Raw genomic sequence first — 24,538 nt, forward strand, 5'->3', positions numbered from 1 at the left:
TATCCAAAACCAACTACAATGGAGATATAATTTCTCAAGGGTATTTTAATTGACCACATTAGATTGCCACAAGCAAAGTGTGAATACAATTTAGCATCTTTAAAAGATTACAACTTCTTTTCTCGTCCACAAAATTGTCATGGGTTTTTTCATTCGATGCTTAGTAAAATGTAGTGCCTTAGACCAATTTCATGATCCAATCATTTTTTAAATAGTATTTAATGATTTTTGAAAAGTATTCTGCTGCTTAACGTTGTTGATCTTAAGAACAATACATAATGCCATTCAATGCATGGATGTATTCAAAATGTGTATTTCAAAACGGTCTCAAAATAATTATTTTCTCCCTACAGAACCTGTCTCAGACACACATGCTCATCGACCTCATCCAGGAAGTGAAGGACAAAGGCTACAAACTGAGGATAAACCCCACTGTCGATACCAATGTGGTACAGTTTGACGTCCAACTCTTCTACTTTGTTAACGCCATTAGCTTTTCCAAGCTAAACTATATATTGAATAAATGCAAATTACGTTGCTTTTGAAATGATCAGACCTATGCTATATCTGTCTTACTGGATATTATATTTTTTAATTAGTTAATTAAAAAGGTATCTTATGAAGAGTTATTTTTGTGGTATTTTTGGCTTCCAGTCAACTCTGTTTCATTTTAAAGGAATACTTCACCCACTAAATGACCGTTTGTATATCAATTACTCAACCCTTGCTTCTTTAAAATCTTGAAGAAAACTTTGCTTTTCCCGCATGCCTCCATGGTGAATAGAGAATCAAACAACATAAAGTCTTGATGAATTGAAGTACAGTAAAGAATAACCAAAACATCGGTTTTTTTTAGTGAAGCTCGGGTCGAGCCACAGTTGAAACCTCCCGGGCTGACTAATGAAGCCAACACGGAAGTGCCCAAAACTGTCTCTATCTCTCTCAAACACACACTCAAGAATTCAAGGTTAAATAGGTTGAGTAGTTGATATACAAATAATAATTTTGTTGGTGAAGTATTCGTTGAAAGATTTGAAACTTCTCGATAAACATTTGAGAAAAAGTAGACTAGAATTTTTATTTTTCATCTTATATACTTCTGACTTATTTAATAAATAGCATACACATTTATAAATCAGCTCTGATTTGTTCCAAATTGTCGATATATAACCTGTATTGGATCCTGTTTTGTTAAAGTCTTATGAAATTTGGAAATAAATGTCTTATTTGTATTTGGTCTCTTCATATTACAGAGTCCGTTGACAGTAACGCTGCCCAGTCCAGAACCCCTGACTGCGGCCATGTTTCTCTTCCTCCAGAACATGAAGGATCCGGGAAAAGGCCCTATCAATCCCAAGATCCTCTTCAACCAGCTCTGTCAGAAGTAAGACGCCTTTCTTCATATCAATCGCCAAAAAATCACCCCCGATGATAAACCAGCTTCAGACAAAAATATTTTATCTTGGGGTCCGTGAAGTTGTCAGTCAGTTCCATAGTTGTTAGAATTGTAGTTTTTCCATCATCACAGCAGCCGTTTTAAAACACAAGAGCCACAGCTTTCACCTGCTTTTATTGCTTCACTGCAGTATAGTGACCACTTTAAACCAGCCAGCACCTGGTCCCAGCTGCCCTATTAAATGTGTAGCAGCAGCTACCTATTTGTAGCTCTATCTGCTACTTGCCACACTGCTGTGCCACCTGTGTCACATTTGATCCGGAGCAAGGTCCAACAGGCAGAAAACAGGCTGACATTTTTGAACTGAAAAGATTTTTAGGAATGTTTGGTTGGTTGGGTTCTTGTTTGAGCATGGTACACTGCTGGTTGGGTCGTGTGTGTGTGTGTGTGTGTGTGTGTGTGTGTGTGTGTGTGTGTGTGTGTGTGTGTGTGTGTGTGTGTGTGTGTGTGTGTGTGTGTGTGTGTGTGTGTGTGTGTGTGTGTGTGTGTGTGTGTGTGTGTGTGTGTGTGTGTGTGTGTGTGTGTGTATTTGATTAGTAGTGCAGGTGGGTGACCAGAGCATTTGACATTGGATGACTGGGTGCGTCTCTGATGCGGTTTGACAGTTATTCTGGTACCTAGCTTTCATCAGAAAGGCCTCTGTGTGTGTTTGTGTGTGTGTGTATATGAATGTGTGTGTGTGGGCAGCCACCTCACCTGGTACCACCTCAGCCTGCAGCACACATGCAGGCAATTGTTCATTCAGACAGCAAGCGTTGCACACACCTTGATGCATTCACACGCGTCTAATATCAACTAAGGCTAATCTATTCCACTGACATGCATTTGAATAGAGATTGAATATACCTTTAAGCCTCAGCAGCCACCATTACCCATATGTTAGACTTACACCACAAGTTAACTTTTGTTAAGGCCAGTATGTAATTGCTTTGTACATTCATCTAACTATAAAACAAGGAATCACAGTCTGTATGTATGTGTATTTGTCTGTCGAGAGCTGTTCATCTGATCTACTTGACACATGGGTGTATTGTCAGGGACCCAATATATGTTGAATATGGTGCAATTTGTGCATTAATGTCGCCTTTTGCCTTTTACTCCTGGATACCCTTATTTTACATTGTGAACTCATCTTCACTTCCAACGAGGGATGAGCATTTCTCGCTAACGCTGCATCAACACTTCCGGGGGCCAGGTATAGGTATGAACATTTTATTTATAAAAAGTAAAAAAAAAAAAGAAAAAAGAAAGACAAAAAATACAGTGAAGAACCAAGATATCACTGTCACCGTTGACCACTTGAACTCATTTCAATCACTTCAAACTTCACATGATCCAGGTATACAGGGGGATGATCAAATTCTCTTAGCATCTCCTAGCAATATCTCAATAGGGGTGGCTTTGTTCTGAGTGACCTTGTTTATTTCTTGAAAAGAGATCCTGATTCTAAGTAATGGTGCAGAGGGAACTGAGCGTGAAGAACGAAAAGATACCAACAGGTAATAAATTCAACAAAGTTGTTGCAAACCCAAAAGTCTGCATCAGATGAAAAGCTCTGTCTGTGACAGCACCAGGAAATCAAGATCAAATGTGCGTGGGATTTCTTGGTTTGCCAACAGAATTTCCCCCAAAAAATAACAGATGCAAAACAAAAAATACCAGTAATTCTCTCGTCCCAGTTTCTCAAAATGTAAAGATTTGCTGATTTATAATTAAAAATTGAATATCTTTGGGATTGGACTTTTTGTGTGACAGAACAGGATATCTTAAAGACATTTCCATGGGCTCTGGTAAGTTTCGGGCATTTCCCCAATTATATAGAAAAATTTAGTCAGTTAATAAAAAAAAAATCATCAGATTAATCGATTATGAAAATAATCACTAGCTGCAGCACCATTTAGTACGATATGATATTTTACCTCTTTTAAATCTATTGGCAATGTAAGTAACATGCTTGGGAGGAGTAGCCTGGCCCATAGTGTAAATGCAATGGGATTCATTCAGAGTTTGTAGTAAATGCTATGCTGTTTTGAGCTGTGAGCTGAGAAACCTGGATATTAGCAATAAAGAACATTTTATTAATTATTGTTTTATTATTTCAAAGTTTTCTTTCCACCACAGCCACACTGGATATGACATTACACTTAAAAAAAATGTACATCTCTAAAGAAACTGAAAGCTTACATAAGCTTTTACATATTAACCCTCATGAAGATGGAGTTTGAAATCACGCACACACAAAATTCTCTAACAACAGTTTCAGATTAGATAAAGTAATTCATTAGATCAAATGAGTCTTTTGAATTAAATCAACTTTCCTTGATGAATATAACTCGTCAATGTTTGCCTCCATTTGTGTTTGGCAAGCAGGAGAGCAAACCACAGTGAAAGTGTTGTTTTGAGAGGCGAAACGCCAACAAATAAGGATTGACGTAGAATATTTGTTAGATAAAAACATGTTGAGAATTTTGGAAAAGATTACCTCTATTGTTTTTTTTAATCAATTTTGACTTTTGAACATTACGACACTCTGGAGTTATTGGACATTTTTTGTTCAGACGAGTTGAAAACATTCCGACGCAGCCACCACTGGAATCAAATTCTACAGATACTATAATACTATTCACTCACTGCAATCAGTAAAACATTAGAGCAGAAGATATTAATGATTGTGTGAAATTTTAGCACTACCATTGCAGAATGAATATAGGGGATACAGTGATTTTCTGCAACTGTTCAGAAATGCCGGGGTTCAACAGAATGTAGAGAAAAAATGTATGATTATTCAGAATTTAAATGTCAACGTTATGAATGAAGTTTGAAGAAATATTTGGTACAACCCTGGTTGTTTTAACAATTTGGAGGAAATTTTTGATTTATCAAGTAATGGTCATCATGATTCCAGCTGCTTTTTCTGATTTATATGGAAGAACTGGAGATGTATTGTCCTTTTTACGGCCTTATTCACTTGTATGCTATTTATTCACTTTAACATCCACAGTGTACATGATTGCAGGAGCATTATGAACTAGCATGAGCACTCACATGTTTCTCTAATAAACTCCTCCACACAACAACTCATCTACAGTCAGTCAGGACTAAAGCTTTGAGCTGAAAGGACAGGTTCAAGAACTGCTCCTGTTTACTGCGACATGTTCCTCCATTTTAGTGACCTTTGTGCTTGCTACATTCTGTGAATATATCCTATCATCCTCTCTTGTCATTGCAAGCTCTTGTCATTCCAAGAGGTTTGGGTATGCCCTTGGCCTTTGGCCGCTGAGAGCGCTTTTCCATTTCTCTTTCACTGTTTTTCTCAGTATGTTGGTGTTGACAGGAAGGTTAATGTAAATATCTGGCTGCTATGGGGGCAAGTTTGAGTGTTAACGTGCAGCACTGAAGCCCTATTGAGCCCAAACTCTACCCAGATCCGAATTCTTTTGATTTGAATCGGATTTGGCTGTTCAACATGAAAATGTGACTATTGAATTTAATATCTTTTACACTTCTCAATGCCGCACACTCTGACCGGGGGATTCACCATTCATATCTATACAACCTATGTGTTCATGATTAACTGTTTATTAGAGCACATAATGTTTCATAGCTGGAGCCTCTTAAAAAAAATTAAAAGTGTTCAAGTCGACAAAGGGGTCCTTGATAGATGATTTGACTCATTGACTTTCAGAGGGCAGCCCTGGAGTGTGTGTGTGTGTGTGTGTGTGTGTGTGTGTGTGTGTGTGTGTGTGTGTGTGTGTGTGTGTGTGTGTGTGTGTGTGTGTGTGTGTGTGTGTGTGTGTGTGTGTGTGTGTGTGTGTGTGTGTGTGTGTGTGTGCGTGTGTGTGTGCAACCAGCTGAGTACCCCACAGCCTGCCTCTTCCCCCTGCCAGCAAAAAGGGTCTGGTCTGTGCTCGGACCAGTGCCAAGCTATGTGGGTTGGATGGTCAGCACCACACACTCTATCTGGTGCCAGAGAGGGTCCCAGCTTGTACCCAGGCCTTGTTTTACTACAACGCACGTCGGTGGTCTGAAGGCAGAGGAAAATAACTTTTGATTCAAGACTCAAATATTTATGTACTTCCTCCTGGACACCTGGAGTCTGAGGTCAGGGACAGTGGTTTTCATGCAGCCTGTCCTCTGCTATTTGTTTAGAATGGCATGCCCTCTCTATGCATTTCTATGCATAAGATGAATAAAAAAGGCCACACAGAGGCATTCTATGACACCTGCTTCTTTCAAGGACTGATTCAATTTTCAGCACGGCCACTGGACACTTTCTTGTATTGCAAAAAAAAATTAAGTATTCTATCTCTCTGCTCCATCCATGATGAAACTTTATGAGAAGCCTTACATTTCTGATAGAAATAGCAGAGAACAACAATAGATTCCATCTAGTGCTCTGGCATGCAAGACACACACATCTACACACAGTGCAAACACAAAGAGGCAGGGCCGGCAGACTGGTCTGCTCAGGAGGAAGACCTCTTTCAGGTTGAAGAAAAAGAGGCAAATATTGATAAAAGTAATGCAAATATTGGATAGCAGACATATTTTGAGCCGAGAACCACAGTCCAGGGATTCTAATTTAACAATCTTGTGAAATGCTCCAACTGTGGTGTTTGACGAGGGGCTGGGACTTGAGTTTTGAAAATCCTTTATCCGATCACATTGGGATCACCATGATCCAACCTGGATCCAACCTGCCAATGTGCTGAAATACTCGGATAAAGTCAGTGAGATAATTTTGATCCTTGACTGAGAAAAGGGCGATTTAATTATCCTGATCATTCGGATCTTATTTACAAGTTTTTAATTACTGGCCACTGATGATAAGAATCCAACCTGAAAATAAGGATTGTTGTTGACCGCTCAGTAGAAAAAATGGTTTACTGAACATTTTGATTAGGAAAAGATAAACATTTATTGGAGTTTATTTGCACATATTTCACACTTCTTCCTGGGTGAGAGGTAAACGTTTTATTGTTGGTAAAGGTACAGTCAGTCAAAGCAATGGAAGAAATATAGAATGGACGACAGCAAACCAAGTTCAGATATGTGTACGGCTTCGTTTTGTACAGAACTCTATATTTTTCATAAACATATTGGAAGTCATTGAGTCATAGCTACATTTTTAATGCCTATGTGTGAGCAAATGCTGGATGAATTTAATATGTGAGCTGTGTGCGGGTGCATTGTGTCACTCATACACTACGTGTGTGTGTTTGGGGTTGGGGGGGGGAGCTTGTGTGGCCTTGTGTCTGGTACTAACTCATCCGGCTATTAATTGTGTTAGCACCGCAGCTGTTTGCATTGGCCAGATTGAGAGCAGCGCTACAGGGCCCTTCTGCTTCTCTCCACTGGGATGAGCTTCCAGACCTCCTCATTCCCACTGATCCCGACCAACCTTTTAAATTTTTTCCTCTTTACTTCTCTGCGTCTGTCTGTCTCTCGCTCTTTTTTTCCCGTCTCACTCATTTCCTTCTCGTCTTTTGCTCAGTATTCCTCTCTGTGACTCTCTCTCTCCTGGGAGATCGACAGACTAGTTAGCAGAACAAGAGGGAAAGCATTCCTTCACATGCTGTTCACTTTTAGGGATGGTGCATAAGTGACATATGTGCTTTGTACCATCTTCACCCCTCCACCCACCCTTACCCGTGTGTCTGCACGAAAAGAGCATAAGAGACAGATATATCGTGTCTTCATGTGAGGGTGGGAGGGGGGACTCTAGGCTCCTCCAGACCTCCTGGTTATGACCTGTGTCAAGGGCAGGTGGTTGGCCATCTCTCCCCCAACCACGGACATCCATTCTTAGGCCACATGTCAGCATGTCTCAGAGTGATGATTCATTTTAAGTGAATTATTCCAATTAGTAGGATTATGAATGGCATTAACAATTGGATACAAAACACTGTGGACAGATTCTGTCTACACCAGTAAAATAAAATAAAAACAGAAATGGCTCTGAATATTATAATTGTGTAAATGTATGTATCCAGTGGGTCAAATAATTGGTGGCCAATTCCATTGAAAAACACCTTTGTCAAACCGCAATACACTTTAAAGTGACAGGAGATCTATTAATGCTACAATATAAGACCCTGAGGACCACTGGTGTAACCGACACAATACCATTAAAATAAGTTAACCCACCACCCTCTGAACATCCTAAACATTTGACCGATGGCTTCTCAAACGGATGATGTGGCCTCTCAGTGTGTGTTGTGCCCGTTGTGCCTGTCGGACCAACCTGTCCTGTGGTTATGTGGCTGGCTCGGCCCAACAGGTTGCATTGGCTCAAGCCCTGGCTTCCCATCTGCCCCTGGCATCTGTCCTCACATCTGCTTCACTGTGGACGGCCAGGGGACGGACCCAAGGAGAGCCTCCCCTCTAACCGCTCTGGCATTAATGTCCAGGATGGCTACATACCAACAAAAATGGCAATAACATGCTCAGCAAAATGTCCTGGCGATACATTCACTGCCGGCGTGGTAGAGCTGTGGTTTGACTACCGGTTATTACTTTGTTCTGTGCGGAGCACTTTTGGCTTGTAATGGACTTCTGTATTCAACACAATGGAACAAAGATTGTGTAAATTGACTATTCATATTTGTGTATGGTCTACCTTTTAAGACCTCCTGCCTGCATAAGATATTATTGAAAGTCTGTGGAATCATTTTTTAATTCAAGAATTACAGAGAAAAATGCATGAGGACAGGATTTAATGAATCAATCAAATAATTTTACTGGCAATAAATTTGACTTTCATCTGTGTTTTTCTTCTGTTATTTCCTAGAGCTCCGCGCTTCAAGGGCTACCAACAACAAGACAGCCAGGAACTTCTGCACTACCTACTGGACTCCATACGCGTAGAGGAAACTAAAGTAAGCTTACATATATACATATACTCCTTTAATGACCAATTCCACAATATAATTTGTGTTGATCTTTTTGCCTTTTTTCTTTCAAAGTTTGCTTAAGTTTTATTCTTGTTACAGAAAGGTCCTTCAAATCTGTACAAATAACTCCTGTTTATTCTGGTATTTAAAGTTTCTTAAAAAATGCAATTTGAACATTTGGTATAAAAAAATGTGCTAATAAAATAGTGAAGGCAGACACTGCATGTACATGCTTTGTGGGATTATAATACTATCTTTGATTTTTTTTTTAGCCATGCTATTGCTAACAAACCCATCATACGCTACTCTGTGTTTTTTGCTAGTTATAAATTCATTACATTTTAGCCTGCTGCTAACATACAAAACTAAGATGGTGAACATGGTAAACATTACAACTGCGCAACATCACTATGTTAGCACTGTAACTGTGAAAATGTTAGCATGCTGGCATTAACATTTAGCTTAAAGCACCACAGTGCCAAAGTACTGCCCCCAGAGCCGCTAGCATGGCTGTAGACTCTGTGGCAGTTTTTAATTATTATTTAAAAAATGTTTCTGTCCTCAAATGTTTGCCTAGGTTGCTGCGTTGTGTTTTATGTACTACATTGAACAATTGCATCAAGTTACAATGATGGTAGCTCACTTATATAATTCATGCTAATGCCTGAAATTAGTTGATAATAGCACCAATAGCCAAATTGTCTGGAATTTGTTTGTTTTGAGAAGCCATCTAGACGAGTGTAGTCACAATATAAGACATCCAGCGGTGTGTTTGTGGCAGTGTATGCTCTCACATAACCCAATATCAGTTTTTTGCTTGTCTAGTCATTTTGTTTTGTTTTAACCTTATGGTGCCATGTTTTTTGGCAAGTACAGAGATCCCCCCCTTCACAGGGCAATTAGGAGGCCCCACAGCAGCCCTTTGCAGGGCTGAGCTGGCCCCTGTGGCCCCACCAGTGGCTTTGTGAACCAAGGAGGAGAAGTTAGCGGGTGTGTTTAGTGGTCAGCCCCAGACCCAGGAAGGGGCCGCAGGCTGGGCTCCCCTGCTCCCATTCAAACTTGTGAACACTGACAGTTGTGCCACTTAGGGGACTTGCAAGTGGCACGACCGGCATCATTGTGTGATCTTGGGAAACCCACAGCTGCTGAATGAGCTCCGGGGCTGTCCCATTGTGCTGGAGGGTCACCCACAGCCCCCCTCCTGCACACACACACACACACACACACACACACACACACACACACACACACACACACACACACACACACACACACACACACACACACACACACACACACACACACACACACTCATCAGCCCATCTCCCAATCCAATCAAGGAGGTAAAGAGGGAGGGGGCTACAGCCCCCTCTATTCATTCACTCAGAAACTCATTTATACAGCCATGCACATTCAGAGATACAGTGGCATTTTAGGCAGCAGCGATAAATCTTTTTTTTTTTTATAAACACAAACGTTGAACTAGTTACTAACTTTTCTAATGAAGATGAAAACTAATGTAGGATGTTTGTTATTAAAGCTTCTTCAATCACTGGACAAACATGACACAAACCACTTTTTTAAGCCAACAGCGATGAATCTTAACCAAGTGAACCTGAATTGACCATTTCATTTCGAGTAGGCCCATTTAAGAAACTCAGAAATTCAGTTAAAATAACATACACACACTGTCCTGTGTGAGCTGTGTGTCACAGAGGGAGGCTGGTATTTTTAGCAAGCGGGTGTCACCGACCTTTTAGAGGCCCTAAGTGTTTGTGTTGATTGGCCATTAGTATCAGAGATCTAAATATGCTAATTTGGCCCCAGTCAATTATCACCAATTAGCTGAGACGGTAGGTATTACTCTCTCAGGGCATGGACTGTCCTTCTTCGCCCCGTCTTCGTTTTAGTTTCCACCCCTGCACCCTTGCACCAGCAACCCTCCCCAACCCCCCCTCCCTCGGCCCATCCTGTGTGGGACAGTGCACGCTGTTACTTTGGGGTCGGGGGAGAGGGGGTTACTGGTAATTAATTAGTAGGAGAGGCTCAGCCTGGTTTGACTGCTGACTGAGTGGGGTGCACGCTGGCTAGGGCTGGGATTAACAAGACCTTTTTTGACCTAAATAGCCAGTCCAGTGCGTGGGTCCCGGGACAATGGGGGGCTGACTGGTCTCGACCGCAGACACAGACCGCGGCCAATTATCTATTGATTGGTGCTTTACTGTGGCTGTGCCTCTTCACAGCTCTGTCACCGACACACTCACTGACCACGTCACCTCCAATAAGAGGACCCCGTGAAGAGCCCATAGACACACACAAACATGCACTGCTAATTAAGACATTTACATGGTAACGTTTTTCGACAAGCACAATAATTATTTTACACTAATGACGCTTATAATAGGTATACCTGTCAGACTGAGCTGTCGGCTGGATTTTGATGTTTCACTAATGGATGTAATGGCAGGAATTCATGAAGAAAAAAACCATCTCGGAGTGAATTTGTATATTAATTTTTCTGATTTATTTTGCATCATTTTAAGCCTGCATCGTCTTTTTTTGTGTTTTACTTATTGTGTCTAGAGGGTGAAAGCGGGAATTCTGAAGGCTTTCAACAATCCCACAGAAAGGACAGCAGATGAGGAGACCAAACGTCAAGTCAAAGGTTGGTGTACTCGCTGTAGCGGGTTAATGGCCCAGATCAATAGTCCCATCTTGTGGCAGTTTAAGGAAATACAGCTCAGTTAGTAATTAGGCAAAGGATGGTTGGACAGAAAACAGAGCACAGTAAAGTCTTTGTTAGATAAACCTTTACTGCTACCTTCACATTTCTATTGTAAACACTTTAAACTAACCAGCTTGTTAAAACTGACAACTCCTTTCTCCTGATTTTATGGCCTGTGTGTTTCACACTGAAGAATTGGACCTTCTTGACAATCAATGTCATCTTAATTTTTGTACAAGAAAATTAGGTAAACAATTAGTTCTCAGCATTTATTTGAAAAAAAAATAGTTACGACAATTTTTTAGTGGAGTGAATTGACAGATTATTCATTGCATTATTCTATTAAAAGCAATGTCTCTCTCTTTCCCCACTAGCATATGGAAAGGAAGGTGTGAAGATGAACTTCGTTGACCGCATTTTTGTGGGCGAGCTGACCAACACAATTATGTGTGAAGAGTGCGAGCATGTAAGTGTGCATGTGGGTGAACTATAGAACAGGCAGAGCTCAATGTGATGCCCTCAATAGAACACTTAGAAGCACAGGGTCCACAAGTTCACACTTTCAACGGCCTTAGACGGTAATTGCTTTTGAACATAGTAAATGTGTAACCTTCCCTGCTTTTCTTCATGTTTAATTTTATGCTGCCGCGGGAAGCACGATAGGTTGGCATCAAATTCCCAGCAACAGTGGCATTCTCCATTAATCATTCAATTGACAGATATTTATCACTGACCTGAGGTGCAGCTAACCAGCACTAAATTGACGTTTCTTTTTTCTAGCTGTTACATCCAGGGGACATTTTTGACTATCATACCCACAACCAAAGGATGTGCTGTGAAAAAAATGTCAGCAGGAAAAACAAAAAAAAAACTTCAAGAACCAGCTCAAACACCAACTGTTTGCAGGCAGGCGTTTACGACAAGACGAGGGAGCACAGAGTTGTTACAAAGCAAATGCCGCTATGAAAACTAGTGAACATCCTTGAAAGTAGAGAGCACCAGGTGTGGAGGTTGGGGAGAAAAAAACAGAAAAATAGCCGCTTACCAGAGCTCCAGTTAACCTTGGCAGCAGAGGTTCACTGCTGACAACTAGATTTTGACAATTCAGAAAGAGGATGAATATATATGTGTATATACTGACACTGACTTCCATGTGATTTCTCTTTCAGATCTCCACAGTGAAGGAGGCTTTCATAGACATCTCTTTACCCATCATAGAGGAGAGGGTGAGCTGCTACAACTGTTCATAAGAAAACCCATGCAAATATCAGAGTATGATTATCACTCTCATACAGACAGTAAACCTAACTGTCACATTAATTAGACAAAGGCAAGATTGTTTTTTGCGTTTTGCAGTGTCGTTTACGGTTCCAGATCTGATGATGATTTATATGTCATACTTAGATGTCAAAACCCTCTAACCCTGGAAGGCTTGGGAAGGGCATCCGGGAGCAGGACACCAACATGACTCACAACGACCAGGTTCTTTCCTCAGCGCACTCTGTCAACAGAAACACGAGGAAGCTGAGTGGACAGGTAGGATTACATATGTAACGCAGGGCTGTACCGAGTATTTCAAAGCTTCATTCATAACGTTGACATTCCAATTCAAAATCAACATTCGAATGCTGCGCAGCTCTTTTTATTTCCCAATGTCTGGTATTATACTATTTGTAGAATTAGATTACAGTGGTGGCTGCGTAGCATTGTTTCCGACTCTTCTGATCCCGCAAAAAAAGAAACATGTAATAATTATCTAAATTCACAGCATGCATTTATCTAATTAAATATTCTGCTTCAATTCCATATTTTCACAACGGTCAAAATACTGTTAAACTCCCACTATTCAAGTTGAGGATTTTGTTAGAGGATTTTTTTAAAGGGTGATGATGTCATAGAATAGATAGATGTCGAAAACCTCAGTAAAAGTTCATATGTAAAAGAAATGGCGTGTTTGATGGTAAAGAAGTTGCTTGTGAGTACGGCTTATCTGAAAAGTAATTATCTTCTCTTTACTGTTGATATTCATGCTTCTCTTCAAGAAATTAGCTGCCAAATTTTTTCATTTGTTAGTTAGTTTTCTTTGTATCATGCCAACATTCCATGTTGTATTTCTCTCCATTGTCTGCAAACTGATGTTAAATGCACATATTTTTGCGATGTGCAAAGCCTGGGCCAACATTAAATCCATTTCATGTTATATATTATCATTTTTTTCTCTTCCTGTGTGTGACTTTGAACCAACAGAAATACAAAACAATAACAGGATGTCAAACGTGGTGTAATGGTTAATAAGCTCATATCTCATGTTTTCCAGATGTGTATTTATCACTACAATATTTATCAAATATGATACATACCCTCTATAAAGTATTTCACATCGCTGACACACCCTATTTATATGTTTCTTAATAAAGTGTGTGCCCTTACAGATGGAGCCACAAAGCTACCATAATATTTGGCATGTGGCACACAAGATGAAACAGCAAAGGATATTTTGCAGGATTTAAAAGGAGGACAATTGTTTACTGCAACATGTCACCAAGATGTCTGTCTATATCATTGTGTTATATTGTGCGAGAGAAGTTTTCTCATTTCAGTGGAGTCTTTTGCATTCCTTTGTAAATGCTTTATTTTACATTTGAGCAATCAAAAAGATGTTATGTCGGCAGATGGCCATAAACTTTATGTGAAAAACTAATGAAGATCCTTTTTAACCTTGAAATCTAAATTGCAAAGAGTCTGCATTCCTGAAAGGAGCTAACATATCTGTTGTTCTCTCCCTAAGAAGCAGCAGAGCAGGAGGTCTTCCAGCTCTGTGGAGGAGAAGGGAGCAGGCTGCAGTGCGGAGCGGCCGGAGGAGGAGGGGGTATCCGCAGGATCAGCCCGCGGTGTCTCCGTCTGCAAGATGGCCGCCGCCGGCAGCCTATCGGACGGCAGTGAGAGAGACTCTGCTGCTCAGGACAGCAGCAACGACGCCGACAGCGAGGCCTCGGAGAGCGAGTGGGCCCCACGCACCTTCTCCTCCAGCCACAGCCACGGGCACATTTCCACCCCGTCGTCCACCTCCACCATCACTCCGTCCCCCACGCCCGTCTCCGCCACCTCGCCTTCATCGTCATCCTCCAACGCCAGGCAAGGTGGTGCTGTGGAGCAGCTGGTTACAGCGGTGTCTAAAGTTAACCTCGGGTTCGCTTCCGGGGACTGCTCTCCAGATGAGCCGGGAGAAACACAGTCACGGGACAACCTCCACCATCAACACCACCAGGGGGCCTTCCAGGCGCTGTCCCACAGTTACACACCCAGCTCCAAGGAGTGCTCCATCCAGTCCTGCCTGCACCAGTTCACCTCTGTGGAACTGCTGATGGGCAACAACAAGCTGCTGTGTGAGAGCTGCACCGAGCGCAGGCAGAAACAGCTGCGTAAGAGCAGCTCGGCCGGTAAGACAAAACATCTGGAACGACAAAAAAGCTTTGAGGATGAGCAACCAGTCTGCAAGTTTCCTACCTGTGGATGGTTGATATAGTGCAGTTCATAACAAGAATCCTTCTAAATTATTGCCAGATAATTGTACATCTGATCATATACATCACTGTCCATAGGAAACCCTTAAAGCGATACTCCACTTATGAAACCCATCTTAAGAATATCATACTCTCATCCCCTGCTGTCTTGATTGTTGGCTGTAAAAAGTCTGGAGTTTCGTCTTATACGGAGCAGGGCGACCCTGGGCAGCTGAAGTTCTTGCCAGTAACAATAGATTCCAACAATGACCAGATTTTGCTCTGGAAAAAATCTTTCAAAACGTCCACAGAAACTTCTCAATCCACTCCTGCAGCGTAATTCACTTCTTTGCCCATATTTCTGCCATAATACATCTGACCGTGTTGAGTTCATCAGTAGCAGCGTGTGTTTGCACACATCAGAGCAGGAGCGAATTCTTACCAGTGTCAAAATGAGGGGCTACAATCTCAATTTTTTTGGTTGCAATTGTCAGTTTTACCATGGCTCCAGATGTTTTTATGATCCTGTAATGAAGACTTGATATTTTCAATGTTTGTCTTAATTCCTTAAATCTCTTTTCAAGAGATTCATGACTTTGTTAGTTTGAATCAACAGATCTAGGTTTTTTTAACAGTTTAACCTGACATTCCTGTGTGTTTTGTGTTGTGGGCGTAGACAAGAAGGTGGAGAAGATTTACACCAGTGCTAGGAAGCAAATACTCATCTCCTCGCTGCCTCCTGTCATCACATTGCATCTGAAACGCTTCCATCAGGTGAGCAGCCTTTTTCTTGCCTTTCATTTTATCATGCAAAGAGTCAAATGTTGTGTTTGATGCAATAGTTTGTGTTTGTTATGCCTCCGTGCTGCTGACAGCTGTGGCCGAAGGCATTTTGCCTTTGAATTGTCAGTCCGTCCGTACCATTCTCGTGTAAGCGATATCGCAGGGAATTTCTTCAAATTTCTTCAACCCCCTCTTGGACTCAAGAATGAACTGATTAGACTTTGTTTGTCAAAAGTCACTGTGACCTCACAAAACACTTTTCTTGCCATAACTCAAGAATTCATATACTCATGGCGATGTCAAAGAAGATATGACATTTTGATAAATTGCTACTTCCCATGAGGCGGTAATTCTAGTTTTAAACATATTCCAAACAGTGACGGTATGGGGCTTTTGTTGCGGGCTAAACACCTAAATGTTCAAGCGCTGTTTTTCTTTCTGTATTTCAAGGCAGGGATGAACTTACGCAAAGTGAACCGCCATGTTGACTTTCCCCTGGTCCTGGATCTGGCTCCATTCTGCTCCGCATCCTGCAAGGTAAAATATACTTCTACGTCAAACATATGATAAAGAGATTTTAAACCCTCTCTTGCGCCTACCACTACTTTCATATTACAGTACTAGTGTTTCAAGTAGTTCAGTATTTCAGTAATGAATGTCCTTGGTTGACCTCTATCTCTAAACTATCCTTTTTTCTAGTAATTTTTTTTCCCCTTTTTGCTAACCTTCCTTCTTTTTTTTAAAAACTAGAACCTGGCAGCTGGTGAGCGTGTCCTCTACAGCCTGTATGGGATTGTGGAACATAGTGGCTCAATGCGGGGGGGTCACTACACTGCATATGTAAAAGTGCGCGCTCCGCAGAGGAAAACGGAACAGCACCACAGGAACCTGTCAGGTCAGGGTTTGACTCTCTTGATCTCCTTTAAGACCTTTTACCTATCTTTTCTGTGTCGGTGTGTTTGTGTGCTTTTCATGAAAGCGGTCAGTATTTTGCAGCTAAGACCTAAACCCCTTGTGACCTTGATATTGTCCTCTACAAAGGGCAGGGTGAATACAGGTCTTTGTGTTCTATAGATATTTGTTGTTTTCTCTTTTTCTGTTCACAGACGAGTAATCGGCTGATAAAGAATTCACATTAAAGACATGACGTAAAAATCGCATCATTAAAAGCATTTTCATTCCTTGTTAGGGCAAGTACATTCAGTGCTCAAATATGTTGCTAAGAGCCAACATTTTAAAAGCGATTTCAACAAAGATTTTGCTAGTTCTAGGTATGAGGAACATAATTTTTCTGCAATATCTGAGTCAGTTCAGAATTTGTTCATCTATATGGACACTTAGTCTTACAGAAGCGTGTTTTTAATAGTGACAGTCCACCTTCTCTCTCTCAAACACTCACATTCATTTCCATAATTTACAACATGATTTTATCTAACAAAATATTCTGCCTCAATCGATATTTGTTCGCGTTTATTCTTTCAAAAGCAACATTTTCAACACAGTTGTCCTGTTTGCCGCGGTGCAGACAAATTAAGGCAAGCAACATTATTAACACATATTCAAAGCTTTGTTCAAAAACCTCAAAAGGTTGCTCTAAATGTCAAAAATGACATTCTGGACAGCCTCTAGCGGCTCGATCCAATCTAATTTGTGAGGAGTGGCGACCGTTGATTATGAATGTGTTATGTTCATGTGTTTTGTTGGCATGATTGGTGAGGAGAAAGCAAACAGACCTTGTCAAGTTCAATGCAATTACCGCACAAATAGCCTATGATGTATACTAGTTAGGTTTTGTTGCGGCGCTTCAAGTCTTTCAATTCAATTCAATTCAGTTTATTTTGTATAGCCCAGAATCACAAATTACAAATTTGCCTCAGAGGGCTTTACAATCTGTGCACATGCGACATCCTCTGTCCTTCCCTCACATCGGCACAGGAAAAACTCCCCTAAAAAACCCCTTTAACAGGGAGAAAAAAGGAAGAAACCTATGGGAGAACGACAGAGGAGGGATCCTTCTCCCAGGATGGACAGAATGCAATAGATGTCATGTGTACAGAATGAGCAGCATAACAGTTCTTAGATACAACACATTCAATGTATATGACATAAATGATTCATATAATAAGACTACTTATAATAACAGCAGCAATTATTACAGTAGAATTATAGCCATGAAAATAGGGATAGTAATGTGACTAATAATAATAATCGAAGTAGCAGTGGGTGTCAGTTGGCTCACAGCAGGAGGCACGACTACGGTCCAGGTACCACAACGATTCATGGAAACCTGCAGAACGAGAAAGCAAAAGGGCTTCAGGGTGGAAGTAAAGCTAAAATGCTTAATGGTACAGGTAATAGTAATAGTAATGTGACTAGTAATAATAATAATGGTGGTAGCAGTCGGTGTCAGCAGGGCCGTAGCAGGATGCACGTCCACGGTCCAGGTACAGCCACGATTTATAGAAGCCTGCGAAGCGAGAAAGCACAAAGACTCCAGGGTACAAGCAAGTCAATAAGCGTAATAGTACAGGCAATAATAATAGTAATGTGACTAATAATGATAGTGGTAGTAGTAGTGGGTGTCAGCAGGGCCTCAGTAGGTGGCACGATGACAGTCCAAATATAACCCCGATTCCTGGGAACCTGCGAGGCGAGAAAGCACAAGAACTCCGGGGAAGAAGCAAAATCAGTAATGTGCATAAATAGGAGATTAATACATAAAGAAGGAGGGAGAGAAGAGGAGAGAGGAGCTCAGCGTATCCTAGGTAGTCCCCCGGCTGTCTAGGCATATAGCAGCATATCTAGGGGCTGGACCAAGGCGAACCTGAACCAGCCCTAACTATAAGCGCTATCAAAAAGGAAGGTCTTAAGCCTGCTCTTGAAAGTGGTGAGTGTGTCTGCCCCCGGACTGAAACTGGAACCTGGTTCCACAGAAGAGGAGCCTGATAACTGAAGGCTCTGGCTCCCATCCTACTTTTATATACTCTAGGAACCACAAGTAACCCTGCATTGATTGAGCGCAGCTCTCTAGTTGGGTAATATGGAACTATAAGTTCCTTAAGATAAGACGGTGCCTGACCAGTTAGAGCTTTGTAGGTAAGTAAAAGAATTTTAAATTCTATTCTTGATTTAACAGGGAGCCAGTGCAGAGAAGCTAATCTCTTTTCTTAGTTTTTGTTAGAACACGTGCTGCAGCATTCTGGATCAACTGTAAAGATCTAAGAGACCTATTAGAGCAGCCTGATAATAAGGAGTTACAGTAATCTAGTCTAGAGGTAACAAATGCATGAACTAGTTTTTCTGCATCACTTTGAGACAGGATTTGCCTGATTTTCGCAATGTTACGTAAATGAAAAAAGGCTGTCCTTGAGATCTGTTTTATATAAGAGTTAAAAGACAGATCCTGGTCAAAGATAACTCCAAGGTTCTTAACGGTAGTGCTGGATGCTAGAGCAATGCCATCTAGAGAAACTATATCGTTAGATAATTGAATTCGAAGGTGATCTGGGCCTAGTAGGATAACTTCTGTTTTTTCAGAGTTTAACATTAAAAAGTTACAGGTCATCCAGGTTTTTATGTCCGTAAGACATGCTTGAAGTTTAGAGAACTGGTTAGTTTCGTCTGGCTTAATTGATAGATATAACTGGGTATCATCTGCATAACAATGAAAGTTTACTGAGTGTTTTCTGATAATATTCCCCAAGGGAAGCATATATAAGGTAAATAAAATAGGTCCAAGAACAGACCCCTGTGGAACTCCGTGACTAACCCTGGTTTTCATCGAGCTTTCATTGTTTACATATACAAACTGAGATCGGTCTGATAAATACGACTTAAACCAGCTAAGTGCGGTTCCTTTAATGCCTATAAGATGCTCCAATCTCTGTAATAGGATTTGGTGATCAATGGTATCAAATGCAGCACTAAGGTCTAGCAATACAAGTACAGAGACAAGTCCTTTGTCTGAAGCTATTAGAAGGTCATTGGTAATTTTCACCAGTGCCGTCTCTGTGCTATGATTCACTCTAAATCCTGACTGAAAATCCTCAAATAAACTATTGTTATGCATAAAGTCACAGAGCTGATTTGCTACTGCTTTCTCAAGGATCTTAGAGAGGAACGGAAGGTTAGATATAGGTCTATAGTTAGCCAACACCTCTGGATCTAGAGTAGGTTTCTTAAGAAGAGGTTTAATTACAGCTAGTTTGAAGGCCTGTGGTACATGGCCCGTCAGTAAAGACAGATTGATAATTTCTAATAAGGAGTTGCTAATTAAAGGTAAAACTTCCTTAAGCAGCCTAGTCGGAATCGGGTCTAAGAGACAGGTGGAAGGTTTAGACTTAGAAATAGTTAAAGTCAATTGTTGAAGGTCGATGGGAGAAAAGCCATCTAAATATATTTCAGGTTCTACAGCTATGGATCGATCGGTACTGGTTGAGGGCAGTAGATTATAAATTTTTCTCTAATAGTTAGAATCTTATCATTAAAGAAGTTCATGAAGTCACTACTACTGAGGTTTATAGGAATACACGGCTCAACAGAGCTGTGACTCTCTGTCAGCCTGGCTACAGTGCTGAAGAGAACCCTAGGGTTGTTCTTATTTTTCTCTATTAATGCTGAATAATAGGCTGCTCTAGCATTACGGAGTGCCTTCTTATATATTTTAAGACTGTCTCGCCAGACTAACCGCGCTTCATCCACATTGGTGGAACGCCATATCCTTTCAAGTTTTCGCGATATTTGCTTTAAATCGCGGGTTTGAGGATTATACCATGGAGCAAACCTCCTTTCTTTTATTAGCTTCTTTTTTAGAGGAGCTATAGAGTCCAGTGTCATTCGCAGTGAGCATGCAGCACTATCAACAAGATGGTCAATCTGAGACGGACTAAAGCTAGCGTAGGAGTCCTCTGTTATATTGAGCAATGGTACTGAATAAAACCCTGAAGAAATCGCTTCTTTAAATTTAGCTACAGCATTATCAGATAGACATCTAGTGTAGAAACTTTTGCCTAATGGCGTACACTCTGGTAGAACAAATTCAAAGGTTATTAGAAAATGGTCCGATAAAAGAGAGTTCTGTTGAGAGACAATTACATTTTCTACTTCAATACCATAAACCAGAACAAGGTCGAGGGTATGGTTAAAAGAGTGAGTCGGTTTATGTACACACTGACAGAAGCCAATAGAATCTAGTAATGAACCAAACGCAGTACTAAGGCTATCATTATACACATCCACATGAATATTAAAATCCCCTACAATAATAACTTTATCTGTTTTGAGGACTAAACTAGATAAAAACTCTGAGAATTCAGATAGGAATTCAGAATACGCACCTGGTGCACGATACACTATAACAAATAAAATTGACTTTAATGCTTTCCCGCTCGGGTTTGAAAGACTAAGAACAAGGCTTTCAAATGAGTTGTAATTTAATTTAGGTTTAGGGTTTATTAATAGGCTTGAGTCAAAGATAGCTGCTACTCCACCTCCTCGGCCTGTGCCTCGAGGAATATGAGTATTAATATAACTTGGAGGAGTTGATTCATTAAGGCTAACGTACTCTTCATGACACAGCCAGGTTTCAGTAAGACAAAATAAATCAATATGATTATCTGATATTAAATCATTTACAAGTACACCCTTAGATGACAGAGATCTAATGTTTAAGAGTCCACATTTAATTGTCCTGTTTTGATGCACTGTTGTATCGGTTGCCTTAACTTTTATTAAGTTATTTTGTATAACTCCTCTTCTGTTGACTTTAAATAATTGAAGTGGCCGTGGGGCAGACACAGTCTCTATAGGGTTTTGGGTGGGTAACTGGGTGGGTAACTGCTCCAAAGGAAGCGCAGAGAGGTGTGAAAGACTGCGACTCTGCTTCTGCTTCCTGGTCTTCTCATCCCCTGAGAGTTTGTCTACATATCTTTTCAATGATGAACATTGTTTACCCACACTGGACTTTATTCAGACCGCCAGCCAACGGATCAGTGCCTTTTTCTTTTCTTTTATTATTTTAATTACATCCCCAGCAAGAAATATATACAGCACCACATTGCTACGTATTTCTATAATGAGTCTCTTTGCCCCATAATAATGACACTGTGTGTGTTTGTGTGTGTTTCAGGAGCGAGGGAAGCCGGGAGCAGCTTCCAGGGCCAGTGGGTGTACATTAGTGATACCACCGTTCAGACGGTACCAGAGTCAAGGGTACTCAACTCTCAGGCATACCTGCTCTTCTACGAGGAACTGCTGTAATGTGACTAGAAACATTATTTTTTCTCTAGATCTCTGTTTTGCTTTGTTTTGTGGGTTTTGTTTTGGTACATGCCTGTACTACTCCTCATACTGTATCTGTGAGTAGGTGAAGGGAAGAAAAGGGACAGACCTCACTGTACACTCATTTGATTTGTCTTACGTGAGAGGAATGACAAATGATTTGAGTTTCCTGTTTTAAAAATCCTTCCCTTTAAAAAAAAAAAAAAAGAGGTCAGGAGAAAAGAGTGTTACTGAACCTGAGCTGCTCTAAGTTTATCATCTATCTCAGTCACGATCAGGTGCCTGGGATATTAACTGCATGAAAGAGTTTTCTACAGTGAATAGCAGGAAATAAGCAGAATTATCGCATGCTAAACTGCGCTCAGCACTGACTAGTCGATGTCAAGTGTGTGTGTGTGTGTGTGTGTGTGTGTGCGTGTGCGCATACGCACATGTATGAGTGAGTGACGGAGTGACAGGAGAATGTAGATTCAAGGTGCTATGTGTATAATTTTCACTTTGCTTCTCCGTCTGCATTCTACACAGTCTAGTTTTGGCTCAGATTTGTTAAGATGTTTGCTCCATAGTTTCCTCGCGATGGCAGATGAAAGATGGTATGAAATGCCATGAGGAAAATGAATTCAGACATGTTTGTCCTTTTCAGTGAAGAGAATTGAGCGTCAGGAGAAGTAGCAGCATCATTGGTGACAGAGTTTATGGGAGATACCGGCTTGCGTTTGGGAAACTTGAGCATCAATAATACGGCACCATAGGTGTTAAAAGAGCAATGTGTAGGATTTAGTCAGGGCCTATTGGCAAAAATTGAATATTATATTCATAACTATGTTTTCATAAGTCTATAATCACCGGAAAAATAAGAATCATTGTGTTTTCGTTACCTAAGATTCCTTCATATTTACAAAAAGAGTGGATCCTCTTAACGGAGTCATAGACTGTATATAAGAAGGGGACGTAGTGATCGTGATGTCACCCATAGATTTGTGGACTACTGCTTTGAAGCCTTTTGGCCGTCGCCATCTTGGTTTCTTGCAACCGTAGAGCGAAAGTAACCATATTTGGATTGCAGAGGAGTGATGAAGAGACGCCGTATACGGTTCTGGTAGCCGTAGCGACCTGTCAATCACAAGGTAGACAGACCCTACAGCATACGCTGCTCTATGTTCTATTTTACTCTTAATGGGAGGATCATTTACTAAATGAACATAATGCTGTACTGAAGACGACTGAGAAGAAGAAACTAGCAATTGAGACCATAAACTCATGTTCAAAATGTTTACTGAGGTAATAAAACAAGTGAGAAGTAGGGTCATTTTCTTCTAGACTTCAATACAATCAGACTTTTTTTTGCAGCTAGAGGAGTTGCCCCCTGCTGGTCAGTGGAGAAAATACAAGTTTAAGACACTTGCGCATTGGCTTTTCAGAACTGGAGGGTGCCGCCTGCCAAGAGGGAACAAACAAATCACTGGCTCTAGAGAGAGCTGTTCACGTTTTTACACCTGCACCTGAAGGCCACGTAGTTCTCTGACGTGCTTGGAAAGGGAATTCGTTGAAATCTGCAACCTCATCACTAGATGCCACTTAACTCCACACACACCTCTTTTAATTAGTGACTAGTTATTGTTTCACACATAGTCACCCTATGTGTGTATGCTAATGATAGCAACCAAGCTATCCCAGCTTACAGTCGTTAATATTACCATACTGGTTTATATTGTTACACATAGCACCTTTTAAAGAACAGCACAATAGTTATTCTACAGCCTCCTTTGAGAAGTTGTTTTTGTTTTTTTTACATCAGAATGTAAACAGGTAAGACTATCAGTTAATCACATTTTGCCAAAGATGAGTTTTGCAACCGCAAATCAGAGCAGAAAATCCAAACCAAACACATGGAGGAGTTTACTTCATACAGTTTCTTTGACGTTTGTTCTTTCAAGGTCGTCAGTATGGTTCTCGAGTGTCGCACAAAAAATACACACTCGGATGTTTATCAGACCAACAAAGCACCTTGATTGCCTTCATTGTGTTTTAGCTCTACTGTTACTGTATAGGCTCACTCACAAACATTGAGAGGTTCAGCTAAAAGTCAGCGCTGTGACTATCCCTAATACTATCAGCAAGGTTGAACAAAAAATAACAAACTGAAAGGTTTTAAAAGCCTGACTAGAAATAAAATACATCTTTGCTGTAATATGCATGGGTTAATGTAAAAAATGAATGTATTGCTTATTCTTGAAATGTCTGTCAAATGAGCTGTTCATCTTTTTCTATGAAAATATTTTGGATTGAAAAGAAAAAAAAAAAAACATTTTACTTGGTTGTTGGACATTTGCCAAAATGGTAGACAGAACAGGGCTGAACATGTGCATCAGAATCTAGGGTGTGTTTTTTTTTTTTTTTTTTTTTTTTTAAACGAGGACAAATTCAGTGCCTGTGCTTCAGGTATAAGAAACCTGTGCATGGTGAGAGGAAAACATATGCAGATTAAATGCAAAGAGGGATATGTGTGGCATATTTATGTACAGTATAAGTCACTGTAAGCAGGAATAACAAAGAGTATATGTAATTGTACATAAAAGAAACATTACAAAACCATGGTGCTTCAGGCATGTAGGGTTTTCCCTCAAGATTTTTATTTCCAGAAAATAATTTAATTTCATTTATGAAATGATTTCAACATTTGGAATGAGTATAACTACCAACTGTATCAAAATAAATCTAATTTATGAATTGAATATTCTACAAGGCTCATCTTTTTTCTCCATGTGTTAGCCCCTATTGTGCAGCATCACTAGCCGGAGCGAGATCACAAGGGAGAAGGTTTGCTGTCTCTGCTTTGGACTTGATGTCATCCTGTTTTCACTCCGAGCGGGATGTTGTCCACCATCCCTCTCTGGGC

The 24,538-nt window shown here is 40.6% G+C and overlaps 1 protein-coding gene across 3 annotated transcripts in view; it reads left to right on the top strand.

The window, feature by feature from the left end:
- Window positions 1-24,336, top strand: part of usp45 (ubiquitin specific peptidase 45) — a 39,042-nt gene extending 14,706 nt beyond the window's left edge. The window contains exons 7-19 of one of the 3 annotated variants that reach the window (XM_054622464.1): window positions 354-449; window positions 1,254-1,384; window positions 8,247-8,334; window positions 10,933-11,014; window positions 11,268-11,321; window positions 11,449-11,540; window positions 12,244-12,300; window positions 12,479-12,610; window positions 13,863-14,514; window positions 15,254-15,351; window positions 15,811-15,897; window positions 16,111-16,255; window positions 21,488-24,336. In XM_054622464.1, coding sequence (XP_054478439.1) covers window positions 354-449; window positions 1,254-1,384; window positions 8,247-8,334; window positions 10,933-11,014; window positions 11,268-11,321; window positions 11,449-11,540; window positions 12,244-12,300; window positions 12,479-12,610; window positions 13,863-14,514; window positions 15,254-15,351; window positions 15,811-15,897; window positions 16,111-16,255; window positions 21,488-21,618 — 1,845 coding nt within the window. In that variant the 3' untranslated portion in view covers window positions 21,619-24,336. The remainder of the gene's footprint in view (window positions 1-353; window positions 450-1,253; window positions 1,385-8,246; window positions 8,335-10,932; window positions 11,015-11,267; window positions 11,322-11,448; window positions 11,541-12,243; window positions 12,301-12,478; window positions 12,611-13,862; window positions 14,515-15,253; window positions 15,352-15,810; window positions 15,898-16,110; window positions 16,256-21,487) is intronic. The other 2 variants (XM_054622465.1, XM_054622466.1) reach the window with 2 other exon arrangements.
- Window positions 24,337-24,538: the final 202 nt, after the last annotated feature.

The sequence above is a fragment of the Anoplopoma fimbria genome, chromosome 20 (assembly GCF_027596085.1).
Source record: "Anoplopoma fimbria isolate UVic2021 breed Golden Eagle Sablefish chromosome 20, Afim_UVic_2022, whole genome shotgun sequence".
NCBI lineage: Eukaryota > Metazoa > Chordata > Actinopteri > Perciformes > Anoplopomatidae > Anoplopoma > Anoplopoma fimbria.